Source organism: Scyliorhinus canicula, chromosome 11 (assembly GCF_902713615.1).
Source record: "Scyliorhinus canicula chromosome 11, sScyCan1.1, whole genome shotgun sequence".
Lineage (NCBI taxonomy): Eukaryota > Metazoa > Chordata > Chondrichthyes > Carcharhiniformes > Scyliorhinidae > Scyliorhinus > Scyliorhinus canicula.
This window is the reverse complement of record NC_052156.1, coordinates 42139457-42158913: the sequence shown is the minus strand read 5'-3', so window position 1 is coordinate 42158913 and position 19457 is coordinate 42139457. Positions and strand designations below refer to the sequence as shown.

The 19457-nt window shown below is 41.5% G+C and overlaps 1 protein-coding gene across 11 annotated transcripts in view; it reads right to left on the bottom strand.

The window, feature by feature from the left end:
* The window catches only part of slmapa (sarcolemma associated protein a), a 287081-nt gene that overhangs the window by 111253 nt on the left and 156371 nt on the right, over positions 1 to 19457 (bottom strand). For all 11 annotated transcript variants that reach the window (XM_038812836.1, XM_038812840.1, XM_038812844.1 and 8 more), the window contains 2 exons: positions 14480 to 14536; positions 11064 to 11138 (listed from right to left, as the gene is read on the bottom strand). In XM_038812836.1, the coding sequence (XP_038668764.1) occupies positions 11064 to 11138; positions 14480 to 14536 (132 nt within the window). The remainder of the gene's footprint in view (positions 1 to 11063; positions 11139 to 14479; positions 14537 to 19457) is intronic.

Genomic DNA, 19457 nt, shown 5'->3' with positions numbered 1-19457 from the left:
TCGGTAGAGGGACAGTTAGGAGGTCGGTGGTGGGGGCTGCCCGGGGGGGCCGGGCCGGAAGAGGTCCGGAAGAGGTGCGGCGCATGGGCTGGAGACGGGCCCAAGAAAGGAGATGGCTGATCGGCAGGGGGGGGGGGGGGGGGCACTTTGCCCCCCAACTAGGCTGATCACTTGGAATGTTCGAGGGTCAAATGGGCCGGTTAAGAGGGCACGTGCGTTCGCGCGCATGATGGCACTGAAGGCAGATGTGGTAAAGCTGCAGGAGACGCACCTTAGAGTCATGGACCAGGTTAGATTGAGGAAAGGCTGGGTTGGTCAGGTTTTCCACACGGGGCTGGACACAAAGACTAGAAGGGTTGCGATCTTGATTAATAAGCGGGTGATATTTGAGATGGGTAGAATAGTTTCGGATGTGGGGGGGGGGTCGATATATTATGGTTAGTGGTAAGCTGGAGGGGATAAGCTGGTTAATGTATATGCGCCAAATTGGGATGACGTGGAATTTATAAAGAGGATGCTGGGAACATACCGGACCTGGACTCGCATAAACTGATCATGGGAGGGGACTTTAATACAGTTATTGATCCCGGCCTGGATCACTCGTGCTCGAAAACGGGCAGGGTGCCAGCAATGGCAAAGGAACTGAAAGGGTTCATGGAGCAGATGGGGGGTGGATCCATGGAGATTTAGGCAGCCGAGGGTGAAGGAGCTTTCCTTCCACTCCCACGTACATAAAGTATACTCTCGGATCGATTTCTTTGTTTTGGGTAGGGCCTTGCTGGCAGGGGTAGTGGACACAGGGTATTCGGCAATTATGATCTCGGACCATACTCCACTCTGGGTTGACCTGCAGGTTATTAGAGATAGCAATCAGCGCCCACAATGGAGGTTGGATGTAGGGCTATTAGCGGACGAAGCGGTGTGTGAGAGGCTGAGGAAATGCATGCTGAATTACCTGCAAGTAAATGATACGGGGGAGGTTTCAGCAGCGATGGTCTGGGAAGCGCTGAAGGCGGTGAGAGGAGAGCTGATCTTGATGTGGGCTCACAGCAACAGGACAGACACGGACCGACTGGTAAAAGAGATTCTACAAGTCGACAGGAGGTACGCGGAGACTCCAGAGATACGGTTTTTAAGAGAAAGGAGGCGACAGGCAGAGTTTGGCTTGTGAACCACAGGGACGGCAGTGGAACAGCTCAGAAAGGAAAGGGGGGCAATATACGAGATGGTGAGAAGGCCAGTAGGATGCTTGCACAGCAGCTCAGAAAGAGGGAGGCAGCTAGAGAAATAGAGCAAATTATCGACAGGGATGGGAACTTAGTTGGGGACTCGGTCGGGGTGAGTTAGGCGTTTTGGGATTTTTATAGCAGGTTGTACAGGTCAGAACCCCCTGCGGAGCCGGAGGGGATGAGGCACTTCCTGGAGGGGCTGACTTTCCCGAAGGTGGACGGGGAGCTGGTAGAAGGGTTGGGGGCCCCGATCGGGTTGGAAGAGATAGTGGAGGGCTTGAAGGCCATGCAGTCGGGTAGGGCCCCGGGACTGGACGGGTACCCAGCGGAGTTCTATAAAAAGTTCTCTGGGATATTGGGACCGGTGCTGATGAAGATGTTTAACGAGGCAAGGGAAAGGGGGTGTTCTGCCCCAGACGATGTCACAGACCACGATTTTGCTTATCATGAAACAGGACAAGAACCTGGAGCTATGTGGATCTTAAGAGGCCCATTTCCCTGTTGAACGTAGATGCCAAACTGCTGGCCAAAATTTTGTCCTCCAGGATTGAGGATTGTGTGCCGAACGTCATTGTGGAGGATCAGACAGGGTTCGTTAAGGGCAGGCAGCTGGTGGCCAACATAAGAAGGCTGTTAAACGTGATCCTGATGCCCCTGGAATGTAGGGAGGTGGAGATAGTGGTCATGATGGATGCGGAGAAAGCTTTTGACCGGGTTGAGTGGGATTATTTATGGGAGGTTCTGGGGTGGTTCAGATTTGCGAGGGGCTTTATTGACTGGGTCAGGTTGCTGTACCAGGCTCCTGTGGCGAGTGTGTGGACGACTTCGGACTATTTTAGACTGCACCGGGGGACAAGACAGGGATACTTCCTCTCCCCACTGCTGTTTGCGCTGACTATAGAGCCACTGGCAATTGCCCTGAGGGCTTCAAGGGGCTGGTCCGAGGGGGAGGGGGGAGCACAGAGTCTTGCTGTATGCGGGCAACCTGCTTTTGTATGTTTCGGATCCAATTGAGGGGTTGGAAGAAATTCTGGGAATTTTAGCCGAATTCGGCCAGTTTTCGGGGTATAAGCTGAATATGGGGAAGAGTGAGATGTTTGTGATCCAGGCGAGGGGTCAGGAGAGGCGACTGGGGGAACTGCCGTTTAGAGTGGTAGGGGATAGTTTCAGGTACCTAGGTATCCAAGTGGTGCGGGTTTGGGACCAGCTACATAAATTGAACTTGGTCTGGTTGGTGGATCAGATGAAGGAGGATTTCCGGAGATGGGGTGCGCTCCCATTGTCTCTAGCTGCTAGAGTCCAAACGGTGAAACAATGGTCCTCCCGAGATTCCGGTTTGTTTTTCAATGTCTCCCCATCTTCATCCCGCGGTCCTTTTTTAATCGGGTCAATAAAGTTATTGTATAGGGGGCAAGTCCCCACGAGTGATGAGGGTAGTGCTTGAGCGGAGTCGGGGGTACAGGGGTCAATTACTAGGGGGCATAGGGTTTAAGGTGAGAGGGGCAAGGTTTAGAGGAGATGTAAGAGGCAAGTTTTTTTACACAGAGGGTAGTGGGTGCCTGGAACTTGCTGCCGGAGGAGGTGGTGGAAGCAGGGACGATAGTGACATTTAAGGGGCATCTTGACAAATACATGAATAAGATGGGAATAGAGGGATACGGACCCAGGAAGTGCAGAAGATTTTAGTTTAGATGGGCAGCATGGTCGGCACAGGCTTGGAGGGCCGAAGGGCCTGTTCCTGTGCTGTACTTTTTTTCTTTGATTCTAGTCCAACTTGGTAAAGATAGCAGAGCTTTGCACCAAAAGAATATCGACCAATCTGCTGATTTTTACAGCAATCCGATAATGTCATGGTCACATTTACATTATTTTTAGTTCTTTATTAAAAAAAAGTGAATTCAAATGATCAACTATCATGGTTAGATTTGAACTTAATGTTCTCCCGATTATTAGGTCAAGCCTCTGGATTACTAGTTTAGTAACAGAGCTGGTATACTAAAATACTCATACTTGCACTTAGAAAAAAATCAGACATCCTGATTGTGAAAAGGTTTATGGAGCCATCTGCCAAATTCACATCAGGTTTCATGTCACAGGATGTGGTAGAGAAATCTCATCAGTTCCTCAGGCATGGAGTTGGAACTGCCACATTCCAAGTGAGGTGAGTTTCAGATGCAAGAGCTAGACTAGAAGCTGAGGATGACTCAAATCAACTTAAGTATTGAAGCATCAAGCAAATAAACTGATACAAACTAACAAGCAGAAAGGGAAACTTTATTTTTAAAAATTAGAAGTTTTATAAAAATACTGTTAGAATGCTATACATTAGAAATCTTGTTAGCTCATGAAGTTCCCATCAGGGAAGACTAACTTCTTGTGACACATTCCTGTCCAAATTAAACTTGCCCATCAATTTATTTACCACTCCAAGACTGGCCTCAAAATAGGTAGGTGCGATCTGGAGATAGATTGTACAGTACGACTGCCTGTTTTACAAGTTGATTTGAACAGGTATTATGGGTTTTGGGCACCACTTATGTTGGAACTAATAAAATCAAGCAAGACAGCCAGTGCTCGCTGCTCTGTTTCCACCCTTGGCCACTGCTCACCCCCCCCGAATTTTAAGATGATGATGCGGAGTGGCACAGATTACTTGGAAAATCTTGTATTAAAAATGCAGCTACTTCCTTATTTTGCACAGTTTTCCTGAAGTTTGTGTTTAGGAAACGCTTGTAATAAAACTCCAATGTCAGAACTGGATAACTGCTAGTGATGAACACAAAGCCAACTTAATGTTTAAACGCAATGGATCTATGATTTAGTCGAAAGGGTATCCCTAGTGATCTGTGTAAACATGTACTTAAAAATAAACATTCAGTTGCATTAAAAATAACACAAAAGTTTGAACGTATGCGCACTTACATAGCATCTTTAACAACCTCAGGATGGCTCAAAGCATTTCACAGCCAATTAAATATTTTTGAAATGCAGTCACTGTTGAATGTTGGGAAACACAGCAGTGAATTTGTGCACAAGTTTCCACAAAAAGAAATAAGATACTGACCAAACAATCTGTGAGCTGATAAATACTGATCCCACAACCATCAATATCTAAAATAAAATATCTGGGCTGTTACATAATTTCTGTTTGAGTATTGTTGAAAGAAAGAGACAGGCTTTTTGTCTTGCATTCATCAAGGGAGATGCAACAGCTTTCTGGTGTAGTCACCATGGCAATGTCTTGGCCAATTAAAGACAACTTGCCAACTATTCAGCACTCACTTTCTCATGCAGTATGAATTGTTTGTCCCTTGGAAATTTGACTCTCTTGCATTTTTCCTGATGAGTACAAGATGAAAAGCTTCGACTGCATGTTTCTTTATTCAACAACACAAATTCTGTACCATCAAGTCACTCATTTCCATTTGATACCGTATTTTATAAAAAATTAGCATTGTCCATTATCGCAACAATGCAAAGAAAAAACTTAATTGGCTGTGTCGCATTTTAGGATGATCTAAGGTGCGAAGGATGCTAACCAGAGGCGGACTTGTAACAAAACACACAGCACTGCAGCACAGGGCCTGGGCTAATGGGAGAGGCTGCATACTGAGAGCTGGCTGAGGGAGGGCCAATCAAGAGCCCTGTGGCTCTGAATTTGCTAATAGGCTCTTTGAGCCTACCAGCAGGCAATGCAAAACCACATCAGGCCCTGATTGGTGGAGCCCCCTTAGAGCGAGAAAACACTGTCCCAAAATTTAGAGGTGGTGGAAACTGGAGAGCAGTGCAAACAGACCTCCTGATCCCAGAGCAAGGTGTTACGGGCGGGATGGACGACGGGCAACCAACCAACCAAAGAAAGAAAAAAGACTGGGCCATAGCAGGCCAGATAAAACCAGCAGCAGCCAGGCAGCTCGCTAGGAGCACACACACTGTCGGCGAGTCTTGAGGCATGGCCACACGAGCGAGAGGTGAGCAGTTAGGAGGTGCGAGGGTCAGGCAGGCACCGGCCATGGCTTTCGGGGATCAGCAGGTGACTGGACCAGAGCCCAAGGGTGAGTGAGAAGGCTGGGCAGCAACAGAACTGGCGAGGGCAAGGCCGCTAACAGAGGGCAAGAGCAGAGGCCAGGGCTGGGCAGATCAAGCTAGCAGCAGCCAGGCAGCCAACCAGGAGCACATGTGGCCGCCAGGACTGGAGGCCCAGCCACTTGAGCGAGAGATGACCAGTTGGGAGGTGCAAGGCCATGGCAGGCGCCAGTGTGGTTTTCAGGGAGCAGCAGGACTTGACCAAAGGACAGGGCTGAGAGGGAGATCCAAATGCGCATACGTTCAATCTTTTGTGTTATTTTAAATGCAGCTGAATGTTTATTTTGAAATACATGTTTACACAGATCACTGGGATACCCATTTGACTAAATCATAGATCCATTGCGTTTAGACATTAAGTTGGCTTTGGGCAACCAGATTGGTGAGGGTGAGGCCAGATAGCATTGTGTGAGTTGAGGGTGGGCAGATTCAGGAGGGCATTATTGTCATTGGAGGGTAGGGTTTGACGTCATTGGGAGAGGGGCTTGACATAATTTGGGGTGGGCTGCCACGTCACCAGAGGGTGAAGCGTGATTTGTGGGGCCCCACAAAGAGGGGGAGCATGGGGCCCCCCAAAAGCTTAAGGGGCCTCTGTACTGATTTAATTTCTCATCATCTGGAACATCTTTCCAGCCATGCTCCTGTAATATTCGGATAATAGTTAAACAAACTTTGGACACCATGTATAGGTTCCATGCAAATACATACAGTCAAAGATGGAGTCCAGAGAGGTCAGAAACTATAATATTCTAACCAGATGCAACTAGCTTAATTGCTACAAACCAGTGGTCATTGTATTATATTGTATGTATGACTGCATACAACAATGTTGTATCCAGCATAACCCAGGGGATAAGGTTATTAGATTAGTTGATTTATAGGCCTAACCCTGCAAGCCTCTTATCAGATAACAACTCCCAAGCGAACTAGACAATGAAAAGCCAACTAATTAACGTTTTCATTCTGAAACAGTTAGCTGCTGTCTGTTCGAGGTTACCATACTACTTGATCTGATTAAATTTTAAGACTCTTGTCGTACTTCAATAAGATAGACCAGAGACTGCATTGGTTTCAGAGTTAATCCATAATATATGCAGGTTTATATCTGTCTCAGTGCTCCAAAGCCTTAGCTTTACTATTCTTTTGGAGGTGAACCGCAAATCACCAACAATTACTGGTCTTTAACAAGAAATTCAGGCTAGAAAGCTTAGCAATTACAGACAGTCAATTTAACCTCGGTGGTTGGAAAGCTTTTCGAAATGATAATTTGGCACAAATTAAAAGTCACTTGGGCAGATGTGGACTAATTAAAGGAAGCCAGTATGGATTTGTTACGGGCAAATTACTTTTGATGAGGTAGTAAAGAGGGTTGATGAGGGTAATGCTGTGGATATTGTGCATACAGTTAGAGGCTTTGAATAGAAGGGGTAGCATCAGATATAAAATTGGCTGAGTGACAGAAGACGGTAGTGATGAATGGTTGTTCTTCAAGCTTGAGGAAAATGTATAGTGGGGTCCTCCAGGATCGGTGTTATGACTGCAGTTCCTGATATATTAATGACCTAGACTTGGGTGTAACTTGGATGTACAGGACACATTTTCAATATTTTGGATGACAAATCACTTGGAATAATTCTGAACTGAGGAGGATCGCGTTAAATTTCAAAAAGACAGACAGGCTGGTGGAATGCGTGGACAAGTAGTAGATGAAATTTTATGCAGAGAAGTATGACGTGACTCATTTTGTAAGAAGAAAGAGGAGATGCAATATAAGATAAAGGAGAAGATAAAGGTGGTGTAGGAACTGAGGGACCTGGGAGTATGTGTGTACAAATCATTGAAAATGGTCTGGTAGGTTGAGAAACAGTTAATAAAGCATTCAGGACCCTGTGCTTTATAAATTGGGGGGTAGAGTGCAAAAGCAAGAAAGTTATGACAAACTGTATAAAATCGATTTACTTTTTTGAGGAAGTAACGAGATTGATCGTGGTAGTACAGTTAATGTGGTCTACATGGATTTTAGCAAGGTTTTTCACAAGGTTCCACATGGCAGGCTGGTTAAATAAATGAAAGCGCATCAAAGCCCATCATCGAAGGAAATATAACAAGCTGGATACAAAATTGGCTCAGTGGCAGAAAACAAAGCGTAATTGTTGATGGATGCTATGACTCAAAGGCTGTTTCCAGTGGGGTTCTTCAGGCTTAGTACTCGGGCCCCTACTTTTTTTTGTATATATTGAGTTGTATTAAATGGAAGAGGGATGATAAATAAGTTTTCTAAAGCTGCAAAAATTGGCTGCATAGTCGATAGCAAGGAGAATAGCTGTAGATTCCAGGAAGATATCAATGGGCTGGTCAGGTGGGCAGGAAAGAGGCAAACTGAATTCAACTAAGAAGTGTGAGGTTGGGCAGGTCAGACAAGACAAAGGATTACACAATAAATTGGAGGATACTGAAAGGTGCAAATAAGTGAGAGATATTGGAGTGAATGTCCACAGATCCCTGAAGATTGGACAGGTTGGATGAGGTGGTTAAGAAAGCATATGGAATAATTTCATATATTATTAAATGGGTTTGGGATGTTTTCCTTGGAATAGAGGAGGCCAAGGGGAGATTTGCATGAGATATACAAGATTGTAAGGGGTCAGCATAGTCTGGATGGTAGAGTCTATCGACTTTAGCAGTGGCCAGTGGCTAGGGGACATAGATTTAAAGTGCTTAGTAGAAGATTAGAAGAGAGATGAGGAAATATTTTTTCACCCAGAAGGTGGTAGAGGCAGACATACTTAACTCATTTAAAAGGTGTCTGGATATGCAGACCAAGTGCTGCAACCTGCACTTCTATGGGCCAACTGCTGGAAAGTGGGATTAGACTGGTTGACTTATTTTTCAGCCAGTGCAGACACAATGGACCAAGCGGCATCTTTCTGTGCCATTAACCTTCTATGATTCTATGAAAACATTGTTTTGGCCTCAACTGGAGTATCATGTCCAATTCTGGGCACTGCACGTTGGGAAGCACGTGAAGGCATTCAAGAGGGCACAAAAAAGATTCATGAGAATGTTCCAGGGATCGAGAACTCAGTATCATGGCTAGAGATTGAAAAGTAAGGACTGGATGTGATATTTGCAGTTTAGGAAATTCCATCAGTACATCTATGGACTTTGCTTGCTTTGTCAGTCATCTTTGTAACAACAACCTATTACGTTAAAGGCACTATAAACATAAAGCATATAACGGCTTGTTACATACAGGAGCATTGTTAACCAATATATCCTACAGAGCCACAAAAGGAATACTAGGTTTGATGACCAAAAGCTTGGTCAAAGAGGTAAGTTTCAAGGTGTGTCTTGAAGGAGGAAGGAGAGGTGTAGGGACTGTATTCCAGAGCTTGGGCTGTCTGTAGCTGTAGACATGATCCTCCCTGTTGGAACAATTAAAATTGGGGATGCACAAGAGGCCAGAATTAAATGAATACAGATTACTAGGAGGGTTATGGAGCTGGAGGGGATTACAGAGTTGGGGAAGGGTGAAGCCCTGGAAGGATTTGAAAGCAGGGATGAGAAGTTTATTTTCAAAATGTTGCTTGACCAGGAGCCAGTGTAGGTCAGTGAGCGCAGGCGTGATAGGGGATGGGATTTGGTGTACACTAAGACACAGACAGAAGAGTTTTGGATGACCTCAAGTTTACAGTTTTGAATACGGAAGTCCAGTCAGGAGTGCAAGTCTGGAGTAATTGAAGGCACAAATAAGAGTCTCAGTAGCAGATGAGCTGTTCAGAATCAAAGTCGGGTGATTATGGGACATAGCTTTAAATTGAGGGGAGATAGATATAGGACAGATGTCAGAGGTAGGTTCTTTACTCAGAGAGTAGTAAGGGCGTGGAATGCCCTGCCTGCAACAGTAGTGGACTCGCCAACACTAAACGCATTCAAATGGTCATTGGATAGGCATATGGACGATAATGGAATAGTGTAGAGGGACTTTAGAAGGGTTTCGCAGGACGGTGCAACATCGTGGGCCGAAGGGCCTGTACTGCGCTGTAATGTTCTATGTTCTATTGGAGAAGCTGGGGCTGTTGTCTTTGTAGAAGATCAGATTTGATAGATGGGTCTAGTCAGGGAAATAGGGAGAGATTTCTTTCTCCTAGCATAAGGATTGAGAAACAATGGACACTGATTTAAGGTGACTGGTAAAAGAAGAGGAACCATGAGGAACAACCATTTGATGTCGTGAATGGATAGGATTTGGAATGCACCACTTGAGAGTGTGGTGGAGACAGATTCAATTTAAGCTTTCAAAAGAGAATTGGATAATTATCTGAAAATAAAACATTTTTTGGACTATGGGGAAAAGATAGTGACACAATGGACCAAATGGCCTTCTTCTGTGTTGTAACAATGTTATCATTAAATGTGCAAATGTCTGCTGAAGATAGAAGCAGGCTTGGCAACTTCATGAGATTGAATAAGCTTCCAGTCCTGACTGTCTAGACCTTCCATAAAGAATGGTCACTTGATATTTGAGTGCCACCATTTACTGAGCTGAGTCTATCATTAGTCATTGTCCTGCAGAGAGGAGCAGAGCAGCAAGGCAATATTGTACCGAACCTGAACTTCCTGAAAGCTGCAAATTAGAACTGCAAGAATTGGTTTTTCTACAAGTAACTAAGTAAAGTCGCCATCGTCCCAGATGACTATAGGCTGCTTTCAGCTTTGAAGGAGAGAGTTGATTGGCAGTAATTTAACCTGAGGATCATCACACCTCAGGCAAGGGGCAAGGTTGAGAATGTGGGCTTTCATGAAGAACCTAAGCCGGTATGGGAATTGAACCCACGTTGCTGGCCTCACTATGCATCACGAACCAGCTGTCTAGCTAAAGCAGCCCCAATTTTCACTTTTACTAAACCTTTATCTGTAAAGCGATTACCACTACAAATAGTACAGTAACTTTTATTTAATTCTTAGGTCATTATTTGTGGAAATGGCACAAAATATTTAACAGTAAGGTTACCACAGGAGATGTTAGCACATGGAATTCTCTTTTAATATTTTATGATTAGATAAGATCCATTCAAACCCTAAACAGTCCAAAGACGTGCACGGGTAGGTGGATTGCCATGTTAAATTGCCCCTCAGTATCCAAAAGATTAGGTGGGTTTCAAGATAGGGTGGAGGTGTGGGCTTAAGTAGGGTGCTCTTTTCAAAGGCCAGTGCAGACTCGATGGGTTGAATGGCCTCCTTCTGCACTGTAAATTCTACAATTCTATGTATTAGACTTGTTTTCTTTAATCTCAGTTGAGTTTACTTAATATTAAGCACTACGTATGTTACGTATAAATACCTCCTGAGATGTAATGTTATGATAGATATTGTTACAGTCATATTTCCTGCATTTCCATTAAGTATATAAAATATTGAACATATAAAAGCATTTAGCTTTAAGGTATATACAGCTGTGTGGAATTACGTCTGTAAACTTCCTACCTATTCAACAGGCACCGATCTTGCCTTATAAAGGCTTACGTTGATTGCCATTTGTCATTGTTACAACATGCTTTTAAAATAACAAAAGTCATTCAGGAAATGTTTTTCTCCTAAAAGTTGATTAAATTGTGATGAAAATCAGCCTGCAATAAACTGAGTTTACCTCTGTTTCTTGAGCACTCCATTTTTGGTCAAGAACTGAAGCAACAAATTTGTCAAAAGCAATTCTTCTCGTCCTCCCTCCCCACCTCCACAACATACCTTTAAATCTTTCTGAATCATTCTTTAAGTCCTCTTCTGTAGTTTGATTATTTTCCAGATGAGATTCAAACATATCTAGAATTTTATGGAGTTCAGAAAAATACAACAATCTGTTAAATGGAAAGTTTTTAAAGACAAAATAAATCCAATTTATTATACCTGGCACTTCTGAAATTTGTTCAGCGGGGTAGCAGAGGTGAAAAGTGAGGCTCTCTCACACAAAACCATTCAGCTTATAACACCAATTTAATTATTTTCAACCTTGTTGGGATTTAGCACAAATGCAGTCTTGGAGGAAAATGAAAGTCACGGTAAACTGAAAAGCTGATGAATTCCGAAATATTGTAGGTTCTTTTTCATGTGATCAGCAAATAGTCTGATGGGTTATTCAGCTCGGTCGTGATGAGCATTTTTATATTTATTATGACTGTGTGCCAAAGACAGCAAAGTTACAGAGCACTGTGTACACAGTTTATACAGATATTCCAAGCACAATATTTTTATTTGGGCTTTGGTCCAAAACTTTAATATCTCTCAAATTTAACGTATTTTTTGAATTTTACTCAAATATATTTTGATTAAAAAAGCACAACACGAATCAATGACTCAGTTGGATATTTCTTCCCTCATTTAAAACTGGAAGTGATGTTCCATATGGAGAATTTCATAGGCAGTGTACTATTACTATGCTGAACAGCTGTGAATTGATCACTATTTAAGAATAGAAGGGTATATGTTGGTTGAAGTTACTTCTGATGACCCAACCTCACTCCAGAATCTATTTGGTATTTTCTAAACAGTTTCTTAAGATGCCTTTGGAGTTTTCTATTCCCCTTAACCATATTTGGTGCTGTTTCTTCCACAGCAATGTAAAAAAATATGACGTGCTTGATTCTAGTTTCATAGTTTATCCACATATGGAGCCAAGAGCTGAATATTCTCAGTTGCGTGAGTAACCACAGTAAAATGACCCCTTCTACCGAAAAGTAAAAACAGGTTTCCTGGCAAACAAAGGCAAATGAATTATTTTTACAAAGCCAAACAATTCTACATTTGCAAATAACCATCTGTCAAATATTGATACTCAATAATTATGCAAAAAGTATTATAGAATGGAAAAACTGGAATCTCTGTAATCCAATGGGAACCACTCAAACAGTTGGTTTCACAGGTACTTTAAGAGGGAGGAACACAGACTAGGTTACTATCAGAATTTATTGCAATTATGGGCCAACCACAAACTGCGTGTCAGCTGGATTGTAAAGCCAGTGAAGCAGTTTTGGCTTCACTATTGCACGTGCTTTGTACCTAAAAATCGGGTGTTGTGGTCTGAGGGATATAAACAAGATAGCAGCACATAAAATATATCTCATAAACCTTTGAGCTTTTTTGCACAGTGTGAAGGATCATCTATTGTTGCTTCCAAATGAGCATTCTTTCCTGCTCCGTTAATTTCTTGATTTGATCTCTACCTTATTTTTGCAAATTACCTTTTTCGATTTCTACTAAAAGATTAATTTCAGCACTTCGTCTAAAAGGATGAGAAATTAGTAATTCATAGAATTATAGAAAGATTACAACAAAGAAAGAGGTCACTTAGCCCACCACGCCTATGCTAGCAGAAAAGTGAGCCACCAGCCTAATCCCAGCATTTACCCTGCAAGGTCAGGTACATATCCAGATACCTTTTAGATGAATTGAGGTTTCTTTCTCTACTACCCTTTCAGGCAGTGAGTTCTAGACCCACCAGCCTTCTGGGCAAAAATCATTTTCTTTATCGCACCCTCTAATCCTTCTACCAATCACTTTAAATCTATACTCCTTAGTCACTGACCTCTCTGCTAAAGTAAACAGGCTCTTCCAACCACTCTATCCAGGTCCCGCACAATTTTGAGCATTTTCAATCAAATCTCTCCTCAGCCTCCTCTATTCCAAGGAGAACAGCCCCAGCCTATCCAATCTTACCTCAGAGCTGCAATATTCCAGTCCTGGCAACACCCTTGTGAATCTCCTCTGCACCCTCTCTAATGCAATTACATCCTTTCTGTAATGAGGCAACCATAATGGCACACAATATTCGAGTTCAGCTGGAGGATCAATCATGATCTCATTGAATAGATAACCAAATTCTGCAGTGCAGACAAATTAGAATTTTGTTTCGATGCTTCTATGGAGAATATTATGTTAGCTAGTCTACAGGCAATGGGAGGTGTATTTGGACACCAGTCACCCAGCATTGTAACTGGAATGGTAATTTGATCCAGTCATGGCCAGGAGGCTGGAGGAAGGCACTGCTCTGCTGACAACACAGATTTATAGTAGCAGCACGGACATAACCCCTCAGCGTGCAGGCAATGCACAGTGCTAACACTCAGTTCAGATAATACACAGCAGCAACACACCACACATAAAATGCAGTGTGAACACTTCTTCCTGGCCTACATTCTTGTATCACCACCATGCCAGATATGCAAACATTTTCAGCCATAAGTGAATTTATGATTCTGCTTGCATTTCTTCCAATATCCTAACCACCGATACCTGTATTCAGCTTATTCAGTTTATTCTGAATGATCATGGGAAGGAGATCAGTGCAATAAGGACAGTAACGGTATAGGCCATGGCAACAACCCAGCAAAAGATCTGTTTGCCAGGGCATGCCACACTCCTAGCTAAATTACTTCAATGCAGCTACAGCACTGCCGTCTACCAGTTAATGTCTATGATCACCGAGAAAAACAGGATAATTGTGGCCTAGCCATTTACTCCTGCTTTGTGAACCTCCTTCTGCTCATTAGCAGAAATCAACAATACGGCTATCAAGTATCAGTTGCACAATAGCAGCACGGTGGCACAGTGGTTAGCACTGCTGCCTCACAGCTCCAGGGTTCCAGGTTTAATTCCGGCCTCGGGTAACTGTGTAGAGTTTGCACTTTCTCTCCGAGTCTGCATGGGTTTCCTCCGGGTGCTCCGGTTTCCTTCCACAGTCCAAAGATGTGATTACGTGGATTGGCCATGCGAAATTGCCCCTTAGTGTCCAAAAGGTTAGGTCGGGTTACTGGGATAGGGTGGAAGCCTGGGCTTAGTTAGGGTGCTCTTTACAAGGGCCAGTACAGACTCAACGGGATGGATGGCCTCTTTCTCCACTGTAAATTCTAATAAAGAAGACGGCTCACCACCACCTTCTCAAGGGGAATTAGGGACGGGTCATAAATGCTGGTTTAGCCAGTGACACCCACATCCCATGAATGAATAAGAAAAACACTGCTGACATGTTGACTAATGTCAAGCCAACCCAGCAATCTCCAAAACCTGCCTCTGATAATTCTAGGTGATACTGGGCCTTAACTGACTATTTGATTATGTTTGATTATGCAAGAGAATTATTTTCCATTGCTGACAAATAAGCCTTTTACCTTCCACATTTGAAATCCTATTGTTCTGAGTTGGTTCCACTGGGGCTTTCAACTTGTCTGCAATTGAAAAAAATGTTTTGTAATATTAATGCGAAATGTTTTTGTGAATTATTTCACCATGAATATATCAGATACTATTTTTTTTAAAAAAGAAAAACTGCTCGGCCTGTAACCAAAATAGGTTCATGATGTGATGTTTTAAGTGCGTCTATGAAATGGATAACAGTTCAAACATGATTTTCATGCAGTTTACTTGTCTTCAATACTGGTTTGCACAAAAACAGGAAAAAAAAAGAATTACATGAGCATATATAGATTAACATTTCCTTCCTTGCATTTGAAGTCTGGCTGGATAGTTAAAAACTAGGTTAAACTTGTGCCAATAACAATCATTTGAACCTAATAACGAATAAAAGAAAACCCAGCTTCAGTAACCTGGTCCCCAACTACTATTCATTTTCCACTCTGCTTCCATTTTTATCTCAGATATTGTTGCACTAGGTATGTGTTCACTTCTGCAGAGGAAGTAATAATGCTCACTGGAATATTTTTAGTTAATTTCAATCTAATAACAGTTCAGAGAGGAGGCAAAGAAAAGTCACCATGATTTTTTTCCCATAGACACATTTAATACAATAATAAATATAAATTGTGATACACGGTTGTCATTAAAGGACTTCAATTCTTTCTCTTTTTCCTCTGTAATAGAAACAAATAGAACTCAAATGAGGGAGTTCATAAGATATTAATCTCTTTAATAAAGATATCAGTATCTGTTCTCGCACTGCTAATATCCTAGCTGGTTATGGCCATTTTCAGAAGTGGCCAATTCTCCCCCTCTCCAACCAGGGGCCAGAGACAATTTGCAGCATCATTACTGTCACAATGGCTGAATTAGATAACATATAAAAAAGACAGGATTTAAACGTGGCAGTTGATGGCTATGAATAGGTTAATATTATCAATGAGGGCAGGTTCAGGCTTTGAAATATATTTTAAGGGAGCAGGGAAAAAGAGAAAATTAACAGAAAAATCAGGATGGTGAATTGTGCTGACTGCACAAGTCATTTAATTTTTTTCTGCTTCATACTGTATCAATGTTTCTCATCTCACTTAAAATAATGACTGCTTTCTCATAAGAGAGACTAGCTAATTTTCTATTAAATGAGTACAGATTCAATCACTTAATTTTCTTTCAAGTTTTCACTTTCTCAGAATTATTAGTTGAATATAAACATGAAAATAGCAATTGATTGGCATCCTCACTGCAACTGATATTGTATCAAGGTTGCACACTTGAGGGGCCAGTACTCTTGACACCTAATCAGTAAACAATTTTATATCCTGTACTTTCTAATATTTAGCCACTGGTGTTCTTAACTCTGTGTTCCAAAAGGTCAAGGCCTGTTCTAAAATATGAAGACGGCCTAATTTGATAATGCCAGAAAATTATCGAAAAAGAATGGCATCTTGATCTTTCACACTGCAAGTGCCAAAATGATCACTCGCAGTCCAGGTCAGAATTTTGTGCATGAGGTCAGAAACACCCATTAATGGATTCTTCACGAATACATTGTGGGTGTCATTGTTTAATGGGTTTGTGGCATTGACAGAAAGTCAAACATAAATTCTGTAAAATACTAAAATCTTTGCAGTACAGATCACATGATAATTTATTCTGTAGATACCTGGCTGTAAATTTCAAGTATTTATGTTAATCTTGTGGGATTTCATCTCAGTCTCCAGGAGATATCATTACTTTTTAAACAATTACAAACCACAGTGCTAGAAGAGCTTGATTCAGCAGTTAATGCACCATAAAAACACATCTTTCTGAAAAGAAAGTCTTTGAATCTCTGATGTTGAGGGATCCTACATTCCATATATCAGTCTAGCTTGAGTTGAACACTTGTTTAGCAGCTGCTTCATTTATGTTTCAGGGATAATAGGGACATTATCTACATTTATTTTATTCAATGCATTTCAACAATGACAGGCACTGGAAAGTTATTTGAATATTTATAGTATTCAGAACTATCAAAGCCTCTGAAGAGAAAGGCAAGTGTAACATTTTTGATGGCCCATCTCCTACTACTGGACTAGTTTTGGTGAATACCTCATTTCATGGGAGCTTAAGCATCTCGCTTTCTGAAAAGCCAGGAGTCAAGCTATGACATAGCTCCTGGGTATTGCACGATAGGAACATAGGAATTAGGAGCAGATGTAGGCAATTCAGCCCTTCGAGCCTGCTCCGCCAATAAATCAGATCATGGCTGATCTCTTCCTGGTCTAAAATCCACCTCCCTACCTGTTGCCCATATCACTTTAACCCGTTTTCTGAAATTCAAAAATATATCTATCTCTTTCTTGAAAACATTTAATGACTTAAATTCCACTTCACTATGTGGCAGCGAGTTCCACAAATTCACTGCGAGAAGTAGTTCCTCCTCATCTAGATCTATCGCTTCTCCATCTATATCCATGACCTCTCGTTCTAGATTTCCCCACAAAGGTGAACATTTGGTCTATATTTACTTTATCAATTCCATTTAGTATTTTCTACACCTCGATCAGGTCACCCCCTTATCCTTCTAAACTCCAGCGAGTGTAAGCCCAATCTGTTTAATCTCTCCTCAAACGTCAACCCTTTCATCCCCAGAAACAATCTGATGAACCTCCTCTGAACTGCCTCCAATGCCACCACATCCTTCCTCAAATAAGGAGGTAAAAACTGGACACAATACTTCAGATGTGGTCTCACCAACACCGTATACAATTGCAACAATACTTCTCTACTTTTATACTCTTGTCCTTTTGCAAATAATGTTAACATTCCATCTGCCTTTTTAATTACACGCTGATGTTTTGTATTTCCTCAATGCTAATGTACATTTCATGATGCGGAGATGCCGGCGTTGGACATTTCAACTGATATGAGAAAGCTGGACCAATTTTCAACATATTCCAGGATAAACAAATAAAGTTCTACAAATCACTCAACTGGCTCTATTTATTGGTATCACATAGGAAAGAATGTGTGGACGTGGTGTCTTACAATTAAAATGGCATCACACAAAAACTACTGGAGCTAAATTCATCGACCAACAAATAGTACAGGTTGACATTTCAGTCAGAGAAGTCAGTACACCTGTATTCATACAACTGCATATGACCTCCCCTTCCCATATAAATATATAACAATCCATATATACTTTTTTATTTGAGTTATGGAATTGTTGAAAATTCTGTGATCACGATCATTGTGCGTGAATTGTATAGAAATGAAATAAATAACATTCACTACCAGGATATGCAAATTTGTAACTGAATTACAGTGCAATCATGAGCCCATGATAGTCTATTCTGGAGATACCTGGCTATAAATTTCAAATCTTCCTGGTCATCAACAGACAAAACTTTAATTTGTGCATCAAGGAAATTGGCATGACTCACAATGTGGTTCAACAAATCTGTGCAAGGCAGAGGATCACTCTTTTCCTTTTGAGGAAACTTTCCCCAGTTCAACCAAACACACTTCTTGTAAGTGCTAAAAGTGCTATCAAATGTTTAATTTTTTTAATGTAAACAAGCATTTCAGCAACACCAGCCAGAATGTGAACCAAAGAAATTAATCCATGGTCAGTCAGAAGAACACAAGAAATAGATCTAGCCTACTCTGCCATTCAATAAAATCATGGCTTATCTTTGGTTTGAATTTCATTTTCCTGCCCGCTCCATATGTCCATTGATTCCCTAAGAGACCAAATGTCTGTCTGCCCAGTATTTAATGATAGAGCATCCATGACCCACTGGTCTAGAGAATTCTAAAGATTCACCATTCTTTGCTTTATTTAGCAATCCTTTATCCATGCAACTCCATCAGCCCTTATCTTTCCCATTAACCTTTTATGTGACATCTTAATGAATGTATTTTGGAAATGCCTACTAGTTATGTCCTTAAAAACTTTAATAAATTTGTAAAACAGGATTTCCCTTTCAGAAAGCCATGTTAGTTTGTTCTAATCATATTATACTTCTCTAAGTGCATTGTTATGACTTCCTTAACAATCAATTCCAGTATTTTTCCAACAACTGATGTTAGGTTAACTGCCCTGCAGTTCCCCATTTTCACTCTCGCCCCTTTCTTCAAAAATGTAACATTAGCTAACTTCCAATCTGATGAGACTGTTCCCAAATCAAAGGAATTTTGGAAAATCATATCAAGCACGCCCACTATCTCTGCAACTAATCTCTTACTACCCGAGGATGTAGGCAATCAGCTCCCAGGGAGCTGTTGGATTTTTGTCCCCTAAGTTTCTCCAAAATCTTTTCTATGCTGATATTAATTTTTTTTACTGTTTTTAGCCCCTATATACTTCTGGTATGAACTTGTCTCTTCTGTTGTGAAGACAAACACAAAATATTTGTTCTATGCCTCTGCCATTTCCTCATTCCCCGGTTTCTTCGGTCTCTGTTTGCAAGGGACCAATGTTTACTTTAGTTACTCTTTTCCTTTTTATATGTGTATAAAAACTCTTGCAATCAGTTTTCATATTTCGGGCAAGTTTACTTTTATATTCTATTTTTTCCCTTTTTAACCAACTTTTTGGAGGTGCTTAGACCAACTATTGTTATTTTAATTTAATACTGTCCTTAATTTCCTGAGTGAACCATGGACGGGTTGTTCTTGCTGAGTTTTTTTTTAACCAATGGAAGGTATGTTTTGAACATTTTGGATGGTTTCTTTAAATTATTCCCACTGTTCATTTACGTCCATATCTTTTAGTCCTTTGACTCAATTAACTGTAGCCAGTTCTCCATACCCAAGTAATTGACTTTGTTGAAAATTTAAGATTCTGTTTGTGATTGGAGAAAGTCACTTTCAAACTTATTTTGGAATTCAATGATATTATGATCACTAATTCCCAGTAGATCTTTTACTATGGCATTACTGATTGACCCTTACACAATACTATAT